The sequence below is a fragment of the Fulmarus glacialis genome, unplaced genomic scaffold (genome assembly GCF_000690835.1).
Source record: "Fulmarus glacialis isolate BGI_N327 unplaced genomic scaffold, ASM69083v1 scaffold39281, whole genome shotgun sequence".
NCBI lineage: Eukaryota > Metazoa > Chordata > Aves > Procellariiformes > Procellariidae > Fulmarus > Fulmarus glacialis.
In genome coordinates, this window is record NW_009194176.1 from 22756 (window position 1) to 42524 (window position 19769).

Below are 19769 nucleotides of genomic sequence, written 5' to 3' on the forward strand. Positions count from 1 at the left end.
TATGTGCGAGACTAAAAATTCCTTCTGCAGTGGGGAAAATTAACTCAAAGCTCAAAAATCAAACATCTGTTGTTTGGTTCTTCTGGTCTACTTTTAAGGAAGCAGAATGAGTGGAGAGGCCATTTAATCCCTTGGAGCAGGTAAGTTCCACTCAGAAGGGAAGGAACTCAAGGTCTTGTTTACAGTTCCCTGTTGGCAGGTTACCCTTTTTTTGGTAGAAAATCAAAGGGGAACCATCAGAATGCTGTCTTAAATGGCTTCTCTGTTCAAACAAAAATTCTAAAGCATTTGAAAACTGTATAATATGCACAAAAGTCCCCTCAAACCTTGCTGGGTGAATTACTATGTATACCTTTCTTCCGTAATGCTCCAAACTATGTTTAACTTGCTTCCTGAAAATACTTGGATGTCAGCTTGGTATTTCCTTAAGATCATATAACTACATTGCTAGAGCCAAGAAGTGAAGAGTACCAAAACTACATATATGCAGAGCAGGCTTTACACTGGACTCTCCCAAGATGCTAGTCCCACTTCACTGTAAAATGTCACGAGATGTTTGCGGATTGTAAGGGGCCATTTTGGCTCAGAATATTGAGTTGACATGGAACACACATTAGCAGTGACTCCTGTTATGGTGAAGTTTGGTTCACAAAAGGGAGCAGTACCGAGTGTTGCTTAGACCATCACCAACACAGCTTCTAGCCGTATCTTACTGTCTTCATATAAACACCCTTGTTTGACACGGAGGTGGGGTTCCTGGAAGTCTTACCACTTCTGATCCCTATACTCTGTTCTGAGATTAGGATGGGGCAAACTGCTCTCACTGGTTAAAGCTGGGTCATATTATATTGTAGTATACATAGGCTACGCCTATGGTAGGGTCTTCAAACTCCTTTTTAGGAAAGGGAAAAGCAAAGCATGGAAAAGAACAGAAGCCAGGTCTCTTAGGCAGATCTTCTCCTGATCTTTATCAGCTTTGCTCCATGGGCATTGCATAGATCTACACTAGTTTACACTAGCCGATAGCTGGCCCGTTGGGCTTGAATAGAAACATCTTCCTGCCCAGCCTGGTCTTGCTGCTACTGGAATTCACTAAGGATTGTTTGCAACATCATAGCCCATAGCCAAGGAAATGAATGTGATGCCACAAATTTGCTATGATGCTTCACTTCAGGAACAAGCAAAACAGGAGCTGGCAGAGAAAGAACATTTGCTAACACAGACAGCTTTGATATTTAGCCAAAATGGCAAGAAATTGTATGAAAGACAAGACAGACAAACAGTTTTGGGAATGTCATGTATTTTAAAGTTTCATGCAGTAGGAGAATGTTAATTTAAAATATACTTTCCTGAAATAATTTCTATTAAGCATAGGAGTGTGTCATTTATCAGCCAGTTCTGGATTAAAAGGATAAACTTTTGGTTGGTAAAGATGATTTGGGTGAGCGGTAACGTAATGTACTGCTAGGTCTCTCTTTTACAGACCAAGATGACAGGTACATGTGCTTGATGTGAAAAGCTGTGCTGTTTCGCAAAGGACTAGAAGTCAGTTTAGCCGTTGTGGAGTTGTAGTGAGAGAATTAACCGGAGGAACACAATGCAACACAGCAATTCCTACTGCAATGCATTCTGCAGCTGAGTATCTGAGAGGAAACTGCAAATTCTAACAAATTAAATGATACAGTCATCACCCTCTTTTTTATGGATGGGGAAAGGAGCGAACAGAAAGCTAAAATAGCTTGCCCAGAGGGTGCTCAGTCAATGCATAGCAGAGAAAGGGAGAGAAATCCAATCTGATTATGAATCCAGTACTATAGCCACAAGATCATTCTTCTCATCCTGACACAAATGCTGTTTAACATGAAAACTCCTTTCTGCAAAGGGACATTAACCGATAACGATCTTGCCCAACACGGGAAAATAGCTAAGTTTCTCCCCAAGTAGAGTTGTGAACCTTAGAGAATAACATTTAGTTTAAAAAAGCTCTTTAAAAATCATAGCGTACAGGATGGCAGTATCTTAGACTCTGCATTGGAATGAGGGCCACAGATTCTAACACTCAGATTCAGTTATGATAGTGATAAAGTCCAACTGGCATGTAGTGGAGGTGGTGTTTTCTTTGGGCAGTGAGATATTAAACCCAGAAACTGTCAAGTTCAAGAAAATAATTGTGTTGTGTTTGTTATGGGTTACCGACCAAACAAAATCGAGAAGAGATCTGAGATAAGATAATTTTGGGACTGCTTCTGATATTAAGGATGTGTTCTATTGAAAAGGCTTTTTATGGAGGAAAAATGAACCCTCCCAAATTTCATGAATCCCATCTCCATTGTGTCAGCCTACTGAGGAAAATGCTGGCTTTCCAAATGGATAGGATTTGCAGCTGAAATTTTCAATTCCCAGAGCATGCCTGGCCACCCAGTAGCGGCAAATCCCTGGTGTGCATCTCCAGGGGCTTTTCCTTCCTTGGACAGCACTAATGTTCATGTTTTGGTTAATGTCACAGCTGGAGAGTTTCACTATTGCTCTGAGAATCATTAACCACCTTGTTGTGATTTTTAGCTCTCATTCCCAGGAGGCCATGCTGTATTGAACAGCTGCTCCTGGCTCCCGCACCCCTCAGGAGGGCCATATTCCAATTTTTGGTAGGGCCGTAACTGCATTTTGTTTCTGCAGAGGGCTTTCTGCTAGACCAAAAAAGGGAAGGAGAATGGAGCAAATGCCAACCCTTTTCACTCCATTTCCTTGGGGGGGGCTTCATTCTCTTCCACACGGCTAAGGAGAGAGTCTGGCCAAAATCTAACATCATTCCTGCCTTTGTTGCATAAGTGACTTTCCAATATCCTAAAGCTCTGCAGGGCAGTCAGCCATAACCCAGCGACACTCCCAGAACTGGTGCACTCGAGCAGTTCGTAACCATGGAAAACACCTTTTTGTGCGGCTTTTATGAAACTCTGGTGAATCTGCACTTGCTATTTGAAGGCCAATATTTAGTTAAGAAAAAAATAAACACCGATAAAAATGGAGGGTTGGTACTGATTGACACACTAAATGGAGTCCAGTGGGCCCTTCTTGTAAACCCTCACTGCGAGGCTAGGAACTTCGGTTTGTTTTACTCTTTATGTGGCCAGCCACTTCCACTGGCTTTGGTATATATGTAATATTTTTTCTTAGAAAATATTTCCTATAATCTGCTTTTCTGTAAAATTTGTCCCTAAATTAAATTATATGCTTCTTTACAACTCAAGTCACTATTATTCAAAACCCTTACCAAAAAGGAAGATGCATGCCTGAATATGTACAGAACTATATGTTTAGACATCAGCATAGCTAATTAACAAACAGTAATTATTTTCCTAATCTTTTGTTTAAATACTATTAACTGGCTGCTCTTGAGAAAACCTCGATTCCCAATTAACGTGGCAGCTGTCTGCTGAACACTGAGCCACAGTGACCAGCTCGAGCCGATACCGATGGGTGGTGTTCTGCGAACTTCAGCGGACAAATGTCAGTTTTTATGCCAGCTGAGAATCAGGCCAGACACGCATTTAGCTTGTTTACATGATGACACTATCACAAAAATTAAGTATTAAGATTACTGCTAAAATGATGTTGGGAATTTTTTTCTTTTAGACACCACACGCTGCCAGTAAACTGAGTCACAACCGTAATGACAAATATACATTGACCTAGTTTCATTTTTCCCGGTTCTGAAGACAAGGAAATAGTAAGGCATTGCTGACTGTATTCAGTGATAACTATGACTAAACATTAACCTTTTAGATTCCACCGCTGAATCTTACTGATAGGACTTAAAAGACAGTATCTCCCATCAGAGAGCGTCAAAACTTCCTGATAGCACAAGTGTTGGTCTAAGGTCAGAAAGAGGAGTGGAGGGGGGGGAATGAATCAACTTCTTAGCTCAACAAAAATCTACTGATCAATTCTTGAAGTCCTGATTCTAGAAGATCATGTTCACAATCTTACCAGACTGTCTCATACTAAAACCTATTTTAATTTCTAAGCGAGCCAGAGCATCTTGCTGAGTTTGCAGTTGTGCACTATCGCGTAGCAGAAGGCAATGCAAAACTCCGAGAACTACCAGATTTTAAAAATGCCCCCTGGAACCTGTGCAAATCTCCTCAACAGTATATAAAGCTTTAAAAACGTAGGCTTCACATGGTCTGAACAGCGAATACCTCTTTGCACATCAAGCAGTGGTTGCATATAGCGTTTAAATAATAAGCTTGAAAAGCACGCAAAGGGATTTGCTCTTTCGATTAGATTGATTTTTGTTTGTGGATGTTATTTGGACTCCCTTCACTGTGGAACAAGTCCCCTACAGTTGCCATTAAAGCACTGAAAGCTTCCCTTTTGTTTTTAAATGTCAGTTTGAGCATAGCTTCATTAAATCATTTCACAATTAACTCCCTGAACATCCAGACTTTTTTAAAGCATCAAACCCAGCTGAATCGCATTTGTTTCCCAGAAGAGTGAGTCCAAAGTGGTATCCCCAAGTGTGTATCCAGGAATTTGTATATTTGACTTGTGGCTACACAAAATACATATGGGAGCCGTGTGGGTGGTGGAGAGAGGATTAAAGCTTTCTCCCTGGGCCTAAGAAATACCATAGCTTCTTGCCCAAAATGCAGGGCTCGGGAACCAAGTCATAAGGGAAAGACGTCTGGGTTAATCTAGGAAGACTTATTCCCAAAAGAACTATAAATGAAGTGAACTTGAAAGAGTTGTTAGTTTAGCCCAGTATGTATAAGCAGCAATGTTTTCGATGAGGCTATCTGTCTGACTTCCATGTAGTATCTATCCTCTAAAACCTGCCTTGAGATAACAAACTGCCTCCTCCTGACAGTAAACAAGATCCCAAAGGTCCCAGGTCTGTGTCACAGCTTAGCTGCTGGCCTTGATTTCTCTCATGCGTGGTTATGTGAAATGCCAACAAAGCAGAAATAAACCTGTAACCTTAAGCTAACTCTTTTCTTGTTAACATAAAAGCAGCTCAGAATTTTGTCCATCATATACAGAGCGGAGAGCTCTCCTACTTCCCGAGAGCTAGTCCAGTCCTCATCTCTGAACAGCCGATACATGGTGATCGCAGCACGTTGCGCAGTGCTATTAGCTCTTGGTTCCCGCTGCGTCTATACTTACTTGGAGAAGTGGGAGACGTGGCCCCTCCTTCCGTTGATGTAGTTGGAGGTTTTGTGTCTGGCACTGGCAGAGGCACAGGCCTAGCCATTGGTGGCGGAGGTGGTGGTGGCAACATTGGGGTAGGAAGGAATGGATTGTGCACCTTGCCTTGGCTGCTACCATTGGGCTGTCAAAAAACAAGCAAACAGACAAAAATTATACTAAAAATCAGCTATTAGGAACCTCCGTAATAACAATCTAATTGAAAGCTACGTGCAATACATTTACAATTACTTGAGAGGTGGCAAAGAAAGTGCTGTGTTAAATTGTCCATTGACTTCACGGAACTTTGTCTCAAACCCTGTGAACCTTGTGAAACTACGGAAGTTCTCGCTTTTAAACATTTGTCCTATTAGCAACAGATCTGAACTGCCCTGGATTCAATTCTACTACTCTTTACATTTCCTGCAGCCACTAACTGATGCTCAGTGAGAGTTGAAGCAGTATTTTTGACCCCTTAAATCCCCCGGTTTCGTGCCTCTGTTATACCCTTAGGATTTCAGTGCCTAGGACTTGAGTGTAAATTTCATAAAGATACTGCTCATTAAGAGAAAAAACAAGCATTTTTGGTGGTCTTAAAAGTCATGCTGATATCTTATTACAGGAAAATGAATGAGTATATATTAAAGTAACTGCTCTCCCACATCCCTTTTGAGTTAGCAATAGTGTAGCTCACAGTTTAGTTGCCATTAGGATCATATGGAGAAACGACTGAACTTAGAACTGCTTCATTTTACACATTAGGGAAAAAACCCCTCCATTTAGTCTGGGATGTGGTCAGTCACAGGCAGAATGGGCCCAGCTATACAAGTGTGGTCTTTCAATTAATCACCAGAAAAGCCTGTCCATAAGCAAAAGTGTTTTCAAGTATCACAAAAACAAGAAGCAGGCTTAAAAAAAATGCCACCCCTCCCCCCAACTTGTTAAGTTTACATTTTTTAAATGTAATACAGCCTGGACACTTGAAAACCATGCAGACAGATGCCAAATACCATTATAAAGAGAAAGTAGGACAGCCTGTGAATCAGGTGTTCCATTGTAGTGACAAAAATGATGAGATCACTTTCGACAGCACTCTGCAAATTGATCTCACTGCAGTTCTTCTGGCACTGAGCATTGGCTTTTCCATTGATGATAAAAGCTCAGCTTTAAACACAGATCCATATTCTAAGTACTGCTAAAGAAAATAATATTTTAATTCCTGTTAGGGTTTCCATTAGCCTGAATTACTGGGGACAAAATACTCATACTGGCAAACGCTTGGGACCTTATTTTCATTTCACCTGCTTTGGCACTGACAAAAGGCCTTAAAGTCATGTAGGTGCAAATCCCACTTGTGCTAGAGCAAAAATGGTTCAGGGCATAAATAAGACTCAAATTCATCTGCATTTAACTTAACAGCACTCCCACTGACTTCAAAGACTGCAGTTACTAGTGTTTGCAGCAAGAAGCAATCCTTCAGGGATTTATTTTTCCAACATCCAGTACCTTTAATAAACTAACATATTAGTGACATCTCTCAAACACTATCTTGTCTCACAATTAGGTCCCTTTCCTGCCAAGAAGACCCCTGCTGTATGTTCATTGTGAGTGTGCTAACAGTTCATAATGCTGAATGGTTTGGGATAAATTAAGCAAATGAATACTCAAGGAAAAAGAAAAGCACTATATTGATTTGTTGTCTAGACATAAATGTATCTGCTAACATATTGCAGACATTATTCAAAGCCAGTACTGGCTGGAATAAGTAGAGTCAGTTTTTCTGCTAGGGAAAGGAAAGCACCGAGAACAATATAGCTTATTAAATAAGTGTAATAAATTAGATGCTAATAATTAAACTAATTCTCATTAACACTTTCAATCGTATGTATGTCAGGAGAGAAACAGTAATTTTGCCAGTTATTACTTCATTGGCTGGAAAAAGTTACATGCATTACATTTCATGAAATATTCAGAGCATTATTTTAGATTTGATTTACATAAAATTTATAAATTCTGTATTTGACCGGAATGCTATTTCAATAATAGCAAGATGATTCACTTTATTTGATTAAAAAAAAATGAAAATGGTTATTTGAAGCTTTGGAACTCTGCTTAATTTTTCATAGAGATAAGGGGAAAAGATAACTGCTTACAGAAATAACAAACCATAATAAACTGTACTTTTAACATCTTGAGTTCAAGTACTGGTCAACTTGATCTAAAGTGCTATAAGGCAGTATTTTTTTTTTAATGAACTTAGCTGATCTGAAACATCTGTTTCTCACCCTCCCTTTTCCTGCTCCTTCCCCCCCACTCTCCCCTGAACTTCAAAAATAATTAATAAAAATTATTCTGCCTTCATATTTTGTTAACCCCAGTTCCACTAGGGTTACAACGCACGCAGCAAAGTCATTTGTGGAGGGACCCAAAAGGTCACTGTATCACCGGCTTCCCTGACAGTTTAAGTTAATTTCACCACAATGTGGTCGAGTGGTTTTTTGGGGAGTTTTTTTGTTGTTTTTTTAAATATTTTTGCAGTGGCAGCATTTTTTTTTTTCCAATGACTATTCAAGGTGTGTTCCTGTGTGCAACATGCTGTTAAAATAATCCCATAATCCCATGGTTAATTTTACATAGGACAAACACTTCTGAAGAAATAAAAACGGCTTCCTTACATTTAGGAACCCCACCTGTCCAGCCTGCTGACCAGCGTCGGGGCAGACAAGTTGGACAAACTCTTTCAGAGTCTCCTGAGGATGATAGCGGATTGCTGGGTGTGAGAAGTATGGCCCAGGCTGTTGAATAATGGGTGATGTTGGAAAATGAAGAGTCGATGGTGTTGCATGTGGACTTGCTATAGGAAAGAAAACAAAGAAGTTACATAGAGTTTTGCCTTCGGAAAATAAAACAGTTTAAATCTACTGTAGTTTTACTTTTAGTCTTTTTTAAAATGTACAGTATTGTTTACACATCTGATCTTCACAATTAATATATTAGACCACTTTGTGTCCTACACTCACTTCATCTAGATCCTGAAAGCAAACGGAGCCAGACATTTTGAAGGATTTTCTGTATTTTTAGTGGACACATATAAAGGAATCAGCAGTCCTTTGTGAAAGTGAAAACTATTCATCACCTTAAGAGCAGTCCTCATCAATCAGGCAATAAAGAAATGTATTTGGGAGATTAGAGTTGATTTAATTGACATTTCATATAACTTGGATTTACACATATGAATCCATTTTATATTGTACTATAAATGGTTGATAATTTAAAGATGGTCTAACGCTTCCTGTTGTTGGGGGTTTTTTTCCACCTCAGTTTAGGAACATTTATTTTAAGTAACGTGTTTTCACCTAATGAACATGCACAAAGTGGCAAGATCGTTTTGAAAATTACATTTACATTTCTCCTGAATAATGTTGGGCTCAAATCTTCAGCAAGCCCCCAGCTTGCATTCAGGGATGAAGTTTAATTTGGTGAATTTATGGGCCAACAAGTCAGCTGGAAAATGTACTACAGTGAAGGTGTAAAGGTGTAATGTACACAAGCCTATTGGCAATGACAGATTTTACCCTCAGCTGATTTCAGCAGAACTACGAGTGCAGCTGAAAAGCCTTACGCTCTCCTATGTTATGGGACACCTTTGCCCACTTCCTTGGCCTTCAAGAAATATTGGGTTGGACCCTTGTTAGCTAACAGTGCTTTCCACTGTTAGTTGTCACCACGAGGTAGCAACTGCTGCCACTCATAGTGCTATGAATTCTCCCTTTCCTCTCTAAAATGAGAATTGATTCTTCCTTTAGAATGGCCAATTAATCTGGTTGCGCAGAAGCTCATCTGTAAATCATAGTTTACTTCTCACCAACAGTCATCATTACATCCCTGTTGCTCCCTTGGCATGCTATCCTAGTAATCTTCCAAGGGTGTCCATGTGCATATACTGCACTTGTACACCACACATAACGGATTAGATAAAGGCTATGCAAGGGAGGTACTATCCTACAGAAACTCACATGTTGGCTTTGAAGTAAGTTAAATATACAAGAGGGAAAAAAAAGCCTTTGGCACTTTTCGAAAAATTGGAGACATGCAGGAAAGAACTAAAATCAAATACAAATGAGCAAACACTCATTTCATGTTATGAATGTTATGAAAAACTCACAGTTAAATAAAAGCTAAAATCTGCTTCTTAGTCTTGTTCATTGCCAGTTTAATAATACAACACTTTATTAATAATTTTTTTCTTAAGCATTATTAAACCATTAGCAAACTCAGAGCCTGAAGATGTGGATAAAAAGTACTCAGAGACAGCAGCAAGGAAACCTTCTGCAGTATCCTATAAACATTCATTAAGGGTTGGCTGGGCAGCACTTCTATGTACTTCTTTCTCCACGACTGGATAGGAATGATTGCTTTGACACCACCACCAAAAAGAGCTGCACTCATGCCTGGGGTGCTGATACAGGATGAATATGGAGCTCTCATCCTTGCCATGAAAAGCTCCCCTGTACCCTTGTCAACCCCATGAGTCTTCCCAGTCTGCTCCCCTTAATACTGTTTAAAATATTCACAACAGAAAGAGAAATGCACGGGAAAACACCACTGAAAGAAAGCATGGAGATAAGGAACCAAAAGGTAGCGTGCAGCCTTCAGCTATCTCTGATCAAAGCAGATGTATATCCAGTGAAACTCTTCTGAAAGCATGGCCTATACCTATCTTATAACAGCTAGGTATTGTGGCATGTGGGCTGAACTGGAAAACAGTGTCTTCCCACAGCCGTGCTAGCTCTGCAATGCTGCACTTGGGAAAAGGAAACAAGAAGCAGCATATCCCACACTCCTTGTTATGGAAATGTTGACAGTTACTCCATGGCCAAGGCAAACACCTGTGTGCCCAGCCTGTTCAACCTGTCTGCACATCTGGGCTTATCTCGTGTTTTGTACAAACCTAGTTAATTATTTCTTATTCACTTTTAAGGCAAATAGTTTTGTTCTGAGTTTGCATCTTAAATTATAGTATACTTGAAAACTCTTCAGATAAAAACCCAAATCCTCAAAGGAAGAAATGAAAGCTATTCTCCTGTCCCCAAACTCCTGGGAGAGGCTGTAACTTTGAAGTGTGCTACTAAAGGTAGAGATAATGTGGGATTCACCTTAGTAAATGTGGGTGTCTACCATGGAGCTAATTATCTTAGAATCAATGGAGAACTAAACAGAACTAATGGTGTCTAAGAAGCCGTTCATCTCGTCCAAAACCAGACCACTGCCTTTGACTAGACTTCATTGACCACACTGACTGGCTCACCAGTGGATGTGAAGGGAGCCCACTGGTACTAACTCCGAGGTAGATACCTCCAGTCTATGCACACACCTTCAGTTAGGTGAATTCCACCCAAAGTGTCAGCCTCTGATCTCACTTACACCAACTCCTGAGGTGTAATTGCTTTAATGACACTTACGTCATAGCCACTTTACAGGTATGAATGTATCATCACCTTCTCCCGGAAGCAATAGTCATTTTAGAGCTTGTCAAAATATTTTGCCACAAATATTCGTTCAACAAAAGTTGGTGGTAAGCATTTTGATGACTACAACAAAATTTTCATTAGCATACAACATTTCTGGCATTTTTTTGATATAAAACATATTCTTCCTCTCTTCCTTCGTATTTCCTTTTATAGTTCCCCCTTTCCTTGTATGCCAAATGGAAGATGAAGGATGAAGATAAAAGTGAGAAATGAAAATTTACGTGGCAAACATCTAATTAAGTAAAAAATAGATTGGGATTTTTTAAACATTTATTAAAAAAAAATTCATTTTAGCACCAGCTCTGTTAATACTATTTGAAATTGTTATGCAACTGCACTGTCCTTTGTACATATCTGGGAACAAATTCATTCCTTTTCTTCCACTGGGTGAAAAGGAGATAGAAATGCTATTTCAATCAAACAAGAAGGAATAAAAAATTGTACCCAGGGAACATGTGGAAATTCAAAGCTAGGCCTGAGACCGCACTGTATTTAGCCTTTTCAAGTTATGACTCTTCATTTAGTAGTTTGATTTGCTATATGAAAGACATGTTATGATTATTAGAAATACTCATAGGCATGTAAGTAGTGGGTCTTTGTTGCCTTGACCTCCTCAGCATGTCAGGGTAGAAAACAAAGTGGAAAGCATTTGTCGGTGATCTTCCCAAAGAGAGCGAGAAGAAAAATGAATGCAGAAACGATCAACAATAATTCAGGAAGGCAAAGTGCCACAAGAAGGAGAAAGTGGTTCCTCTTCAGAGTCTTGGCCAACTCCTCAGCACAGCCTTGAAGGGCTTTCTGCTGATCACAGGAAAGACTGGGGGAAGGAAACAAGACTGAACAGGCATCAGTCCTCAGTCTGTGCCATATACTGACATATAGGGTTCATTTTCTCAGAATAGATGGATTAGCACAAGAAGTAACAAATGTAATAAGGATCTCCAAAAGGTTTGTCTTTGCAATCTCTGACTGGGAAATACCAAATTTCTCAAACAGCAAAAGGAGGGGCTGTTTGATAAGAGGAAGAATCTACTACTATTAAACTGATCAACATTACGGGTGTGCCTGCCTTATACTAGAGAGAGGGAATTAAATGCTAAAGTCTAAAAACTGCTGGTCCAGATACAGACCCATTACTCCAATAGCTGTGTTGTGGTCACCAACTCTGGTGTATGCAAAAATGGCCTTTCAAACAAATTCTGAGTGCAGAACACAACCGTCTTTCCAAATATATGGATCCTCACAAACATTTTTCATCAGTTAAAGGACATGAGGTAGTAGAGCAGGTTGCTATTTTCCTTGTTTGCCATTAAACGGGGCAAGTGACCATGGAAAAGCCCCATCAGTCATGATTTTCAGAAATGCTTAATAAAAATTATTAAGTCATTGCTTCTGAAAACCATGCCTAGAGTGATGCAAGTTTTCCTGTGTATAAGAATGGGCTATTACTACTTATGTGCTTCTGATGGGATATTACAAGTCTCAATCAGTGATTGTAAATTCTTTGACATCGTCAAATGGAAGATAAAACAGGTCTTTGTCTATTATTTATTTACTTATTGACTTATTATTTATGTATCCCTAAGCAGCTCCATGCTGCCAAACCATATTTCTCTTGGCGTCTTTCAGCCTATGACATTTATATTTTATTATTGACCTCACTAAATGACATAAAATTTAAGTTCTACAACCTATGAAAATATGTGTATTCCAGATCAGAACTTCGTTTCTACCTGCTGTAGGTATGGAGGAGTTGGACTATCTGGCATTATTAAATCTGTTATTTGTGTGTGGGGGCTGGAGGCAGGAATTATCCTTCCATCTCAAGGCAAGCATAAATATTTCAAAGCACACATGATTCTAATTCCATTGAAGCTCATCTGAAACATCCCAGACTTTTTATTGAAAATGAGATGATAATGTATGGTGGCCTGCAACAGATATACCAGTATTTTAAAACTACTGCTATTGGGCCAAGTAATTATGCAGTACAGCTGTTGCGTGCTATACTGGATTTTTTAGTGTTTTATGAGTTCGTGGTGCTGTGCAGCACAGAAGTAAGAGGATTTTTCAGAACGCTGAATTCAAATGTCTGATTATGCAGGCCTGTCTTGTCTTTTCCCTTCTTGATTTATAGTAGCCAATAACAAACTAAGCAACTAATAAGTTGCATTCATTGATTAGGTTAGCACTTAACATGTCTAAGGCAAATGAAGAAGAGACAAAATTGTGAATTCTATTCAAGTGAATGATCAGATAATAAAGAATCAGTTAATCTGAAACAGGTTATAGTTTTCTTCAGATATTTAGTACCCTTCTCAGGCCCTTCTCCTGGAACAAAGGAGCAGTCCTAATAAAGATGCATGGGATCCTTTCTCCCAGGGAGTGCTCACTGATGTGGTAAAGGGATTTCGTGATCGCACCTGCAGTGCTCAGACAGATTTCTCCACCAGCACAGCCTAACATATGGGGGAGACATATTGATCCATCCACCTTCCATCTCCTCTTCCAAAAATCCTTGCCAACCCCTTCAAGTCCAGATGACTGGATGAAATTTCTTTCTTCATAAAGTCGTTTGAAGTCTTTGAAAGGGTCATTTAGTGTTGCTCTTCTCCCGCTCAGGAAAAGCCTACTATCACCCTGCAACCCTCGCCTGTTCAAAGAAGTAGTGGTCTGGGGAATCAAAACCACTGTTCCTTCACAGGCACAAAGGCTAATCCATCAGACTAGGCCAACAGTGGATTGGCTTCACCAGGGCACAGTGCTTAGATACCTCCTCTGTAAAGTGATAATTAAGTTTACTAATAGCTCATTAAACATTGATCAATCTTCCTAGAAATAGTAACATTATAATCATAATGAAACAGGATCATTTTTATCAGCTTGTTTTTGAGGCCATTATAATTGGCTTCATTACAATTAAGAAAGTATTTTTTTAAAAGTCATTTCCCTGGAAATGTTATAGAACAGTTTGTTCTGCTAGATATTTCCACTTCAGGCTTCTAAGTTGCTTTAACTCCCTGCATGCTGTAAGCTTTCTCCTAGCATTTAAGTGATGCAAGTGCCAGTTCAAATTATGCAAGATGTATCCCACCCTTTGTACCCCAAAGGTACTTATTCTGAAAATTGACCATATTAGAGTACTAATTGGCTAAGCCACCATGCTGGCTGATGTGAAATGCTTTCAAACACCATGAAACAGCTGTGTTTATCGGAAATATGAAGAGTGACTTTTTAATAAGGAGATCTGGCAATAATCCAAATTTGTTGAAAGGAACTTGCACTTCTGTGTATAATACAATACAAGAGGTAAAGAATAGAAGCCTAAAACAATAGCTTTAAGCCCACAGATTTTTGTGATGAAAGCAGTTACCCAAACAAGAAAAAAAATAATTAAGAAACTTGGGCTGGGATTTGCAGAGGTCCTGAGAGAATTCATTAACTGCTTTTGAATTTCAATGGGAGCTGCGTCCCCGTAACTCTTTCAAAGGTTTCTGAAAGTCCCTATTTGTCTTACTGCCCATTAGGAATAGACTTTAGGGTGATAAATGTAGAGTATTTAGGTTATTTAGGTTAGCAAGGACTTGCCTCTACTTAAATATTGAGCTGCTGAGGTAGGACTGACCAGTCCCAGGATGAGCCCTTTGAAGGGAATTCAGATCACTGGAAACTTAAGTATTGCTTAAGTCCCATAACGGTGCAAAGGGGCTGTTTACTAACAAACTGATCCTGTCTTACATTCCCATTTGCAGTGACAAGGCTGGGAAATCATGGGGCAGGAGAACAAAAATAGGCCTTACCCTCTTAGCATGGGTAGAATTTAGGTAACACTGATACTTACTTCCACATTATGTAGGCAAACATAGACGAAACATTCAAAATACAATATAAACAGCTGACCAATGCAAGAGATATACAAATACCCTAGATATGATGGATGGAGGATCTGTTCCTGTCCATGGACATCAAAAAGAAGGACTGAACTGCAGAATATCCGTCTCTCAGCTCCAGAAGTCAAGTGCAGGTGGTCTGAAAAAACAGACCCATGGTATCTCCGTGTCGGGGCTGGCTATCAGCCCCTTTTTGCTGCTCTGAAGACCAGAGTGGTATAAGGCACTTGGACCCTTTGTTCAGAAATACTCTTTCTGTAAGAGATTTTGCAGTACCAAGAGGGAGGCAGAAGGACATTTTGCCAAGGCCCACGGAGTTCCTAGCAAAAGGGAAATATGCTTAAAGCTGTGTTTGGGCACAGGGTTTATTGGTGTACTCTGGATTGTTGAGTATTACAGGCTGCTTTTGCAAACCTGTAGAGCTGAACTGAGCGCTGCTTCCAGATTCTGGCTTAGGCGGAGGGCCAGTTCAGTTAGCTATTTTGAGCAGATTGTTTTAAAACACTCCAAAACTCTTCTGCCTTTGGGAGATCAGAATACTATCGAACTGGTTACATAGGTACAGAAATAAAAATCATACCTATAGAAAGGACTCCTCCCTTCCAAGACCATAGCTAGAGGTCAAAAAACCCTGATTTAACCTATTTGTAGAATTCCTACTTCACATCAAATGCTGGCAATTTTTGCATATTATCACTGTTTTTAATACACATGATGTAGTCCCATATATAAGATAAAAACTACTGCTAGGAGAATATATCATGTCTTTCTCATAATGAAATGCAGTTGATAAGTTTACAATAGAAATGTAAATTCTCTTAAAAACCACAACCTTTACGTGTGTGATGATATAATTCTGCTTTGATACTAAAAAGGGCATGGTAATGGAATCTGTGACTTTGGAGTGATATATTGCTGTTAAGTTAATAGGACTCCACATTCCCATTTCTAATATCAGTGGTTTTTTCCCCTTTCATTCTGTAGATGGTAAGCTGATACTACATAAACATTGTTAAAGCTATAGTTCCACGCTACAGTAATTCACTTAACTTTAACATGATTTATGGTTCTGTCAATAGAGGAGGTTGAAAATTCAGAGCTCCGATGCTTAAACATGGGTTCCATATTTAAAGCAATAATGTGCTTTTTGTGTGTGTCTGAAGCTAGAAGAATTTAGCATAAAGCAGAGATAAAAATATTATAGTTCACTGCACTGTTTAAAGCATATAGTTTAACTCCAAGGATATATCAGAGAGAGCAAAGAAGCTGAACGCAGAATCAGTAAAAGCATGGGTAAAATACTTTGTTCCTGCAGCACTTTATTTTTATATTATTTTTTAGGGATGCATGAAATCCTATTAGTACTTTTAACACTCCCCTTTTTTCATTCTTTTGCTCAGTTAGATCAGCTCCTTTTGTCAGGATGAGTTTAAATCTGGGTCCACTGTGTTAATCACCCCCCATTCTTCTTTCTGGCACTTACCCTCCAGGCATTTTGCCTCTTTAGGAGATTAAGCGACCAAGTCATCTTGTTGCTCTAACATGTCCTCGCTGGAGCAACATATTAACACAATTCCTCTGCAAAAGAGCCCTCTTTAGAAGTTTGCTGCAGGGATGACAAATTAACCCAGCATGGTGTCCCACACATCTATCTCGGTACAAATTATTAGTGTAATAGAGCTTTTAGTTATGCATTTATCTAGTAATTATTGAACGGTTATACAAAACGAAGCTGAGCAATCATGGCCCTTTATGAGGCAATCTCAGTGGGTGGCCTTACAGTTAATTTAGGATAGGACTGTCTAAGCAGTTCACTCACACACAAATTAGCTGAACAGCCTGCTCCTTTAAATATTTCCTATGTCACAGGCTAACTCTTTACAATACAACAAAGGTAGAGTTTTAATTACACGGTTCCTGACTTTTGTTTAGCTGAAGCTTTAACCGTTTGCAAGCCTTCCTCTCTGCCCTCCCCTGCCTGGGATACGGGTGTAGATGGCAGTTTGGGTAGGGTATCTAGTAATTACTAAACCCTGACCTTGAGGCCATCTGTTAGGAAACCGTTCTTCCTTCAGCATCATATTATTTCAGAGTGAGTGGAGAAAATCAAATCTTCACCTACACAGTCAGCTATCCTGACATTGTAAACGGGAGCGTTGCTTTTCGCTGTCGCAAAAGCAACGCTCATCTGTTGGTCAGTGTTACGCTATTTATGGTTTCTACTCAACTTTCTTACCCTTGTGGTGCAGCTCTCATCTTTTGGCTGTCTTACATTACCATCCCCTGATCCGAGGTGTCTGTATCAGAATGAACTTGCATCGCTTTGCTTTTGTCAAAATTCAAAGGAAAGTAGAAGGTTACATTAGTCTGCCAGCTGACAGCATCGAGGAGCAGCCATGGATAGTTGTACGGAATAGGATATTACAAAATGTCCCTGTGTAGCTCAGGAGCGAGTTAGCAGGAATTATCACTTTGATTCGCTTGAAGCTGGATGACAGGACAGCTAACAGGCACTGATATTTCAGTGACCCTGTGGAGAATTTTGATAGAGAAGGGCACAACGTCTTCCCAGATATGTGACATAAATTTTTTGCCACTTTGGCACAAACAGACAGTACTATCCTGCAGAGTTTCCCTGGTAGGCCTTGTCCTGATAAAAATCAGGACATAAAAATGGCAATGCTTATTACGGAGGAAATTAATATAATGGGAACCACTCCACTTGTTGACTTTCATCCCTTCTTCTCTTTCTGCTCACACACCCACTTCCTTGGGTTCTTCCCTTTGTGCTGTATTTCTTGTTTCTTGTAATTGTGTTTCTCCTTCATTTATCTTCCTAACATACCATTTCATTCTTATTTTTTTTTCTTTCCTTGCCTTTTCTTCATTGCTTTTTGGCTTGCAGGATCTATGCTGTCTTATTCTGTGGAAATGCTTGAATGCTCTACAGCACAGGCTGCTGTATATCCTAGGTTTACAAGATCGTGGTCAATTTAACATTTCAGCCAGCTCCAGATATAAAGTCACTAGAGTGTAAGTAGCAATACATGGAAGCCTAAAACCACTTATGTAAATATTGCTGTCACCCATAGCATTTAAATCCTTCACTGTCTGGTAAAGAGTTCAAGTGGGCTAACGTCTGGGAAACTTTGTAAGATGCCAGCAGTACATGATGGCTTTGCAATACTGGAGTACTGGGGTGAGCTACGCTGACCACCAAATAATCTAACTTGCAGGTAACAAAAGTATGCTGCGTAGGAGATAGAGATCTAACTGCTTGAATTTTCAATGCGTTGAAATAAATTACAAAACTGATAGTGATGCTAAAGCCACCCTATAGGTGATCAATTTACCATCTGCCAGACACTGAATCCTAACCACACTGGTCCAGAGAAGACATATGGTGCATTCATAGAGTCATGCCCAAAAAACTGCCATCATCAAGTGAGACTCCATGAATCACTTTGCTAGCTTATCACCAAAGAAACTTGGATCTTACCACCATCTGTTGGAACTACTGAGGAGTCACTGAAGCATTGGCATCCATGCGCCAGCACTCACTGCACATCTGGTCCTTTGGTCAGCCAGCTCAGATCCTCTCTGCTGGCTACTGCCCAGCTGGGTTGAGTACTGGCAGCAGCACCAACGCAGATAGGAAACTAGCGCACAGCCTTCCACAACACAGTACAGTACAGACAACTTCATGAAAACAGAGGTTTTCCAACTGGTTCGTTGAATGGAGCACCTTATAGCTAAGAAATCCTCTTAAGGATTTACTCCTCCAAGCAAGTTTTGTTTCCAAAATGACTCATTGTGGGCATCACTGGGAAGGGCACTCAGTATCCTGGGATACCCCAGCATAAGACGTGTGCTGTGTTCTAAGGAATGTTTGGAAGCGTGTGAAAGATGCGGGAATATTCCTGAGAAGTTATAAATCACTGGTTGTCAATGACAACACCTGCCATGAATAGTCTACAGCTTCTTCTTTGCTGTCTATTTTGATCATGCTTTACAAATGCATCTCATATACACATCCAAGTGATAAACTTGCACATATGAACATCAGAAGGAGATTGAACCTTCTTGTAATCGTTCAGTTGGCTGAGGAGCTTACTCTGATGGTGACCTACTTACTCATGACTTTCCTTTCTCTGAAATATCTGCAGACTGAAGATTAAATCCTGCACTTACTTTTCTGAAGACCACCCGGAATGACCTGCCACTGACCATTTACATAATGCATATGTATCCAAAGAGAATGCAACATGTGTGTACTATATTATACTTATCATTTCTGCAGAAAGATATAACTTCCAGTAACTAATGGTGGATACAAATTGCTCAAAGATTATATCCTCTTAGATGACTGCATTGTACTCTTTATGTTGCCACTTTTGAAACCTGAAAAGCTTCTCTCTTCTGCTTACTGTCCTAAAGTACACTGGAGGGAATGGGAAAAAGAACAAAGCTAGATTTGCAGAAAATAATCCATCTCAGTATATATTACCCTTTACTAACAGCACGATTGTTGCAGAAGAGAAACAAACAGAGCCAGTGTGCTGTGGAAGAAGAATACTGAAGAGGAATGTCCAAAAAGAACAAAGAACAAAGTCTGGAATAAGATTTTTCCAGGATGATGACACTTAAAGAATCCACGGATGGATTCAGAGGGATTTTTCCTGAAAGTCTGTAAGACTTTGTTTGTGAACAAGCATAAAATAGAAGATGCTTCTAAATGATGTTGCAGAAGAAGAGTTTTTGCTTAACCTGTTAGGAACCACGATGATAAGAAACTGTGTTACTTCTTTATGGAGTTAGTAAAGACATCTCCTTCCAAACAAACAAAATTTGGGAACTGTAATCACTGTATTTGCTCTTTCAAATTCTGGCTGTCTTTGAATGTTCTTCTCACCTAGCCAATGGATATCCCCTGGTACACAGAAAAAGTCTTGTTAAAACAGACTGTAGATGAGATTTAAACAAGACCTCACCAGTGATACATTTCCTCTCTCAACCACACAAAAATCCAAAATACAGAAGGGTCTAAACAGGGGCAGACAAAGGCATTCAATGATCTTAAAAAATGAGTGTGAGGTAAAACATAGCTAAATAAAGAAAGGCCTAGTAACTAATCAATCAACAACTCAAATCTAAAAGGCTGAAC

At 39.6% G+C, this 19769-nt stretch overlaps 1 protein-coding gene across 1 annotated transcript in view; it reads right to left on the minus strand.

The window, feature by feature from the left end:
- Positions 1-19769, minus strand: part of NFIA (nuclear factor I/A) — a gene marked incomplete at its 3' end in the record, with an annotated part of 123381 nt that overhangs the window by 2184 nt on the left and 101428 nt on the right. Inside the window, exons 7-8 of the mRNA XM_009587679.1 lie at positions 7860-8038; positions 5164-5329 (exon numbers count right to left, since the gene is read on the minus strand). Of these exons, the coding sequence (XP_009585974.1) occupies positions 5164-5329; positions 7860-8038 (345 nt within the window). The remainder of the gene's footprint in view (positions 1-5163; positions 5330-7859; positions 8039-19769) is intronic.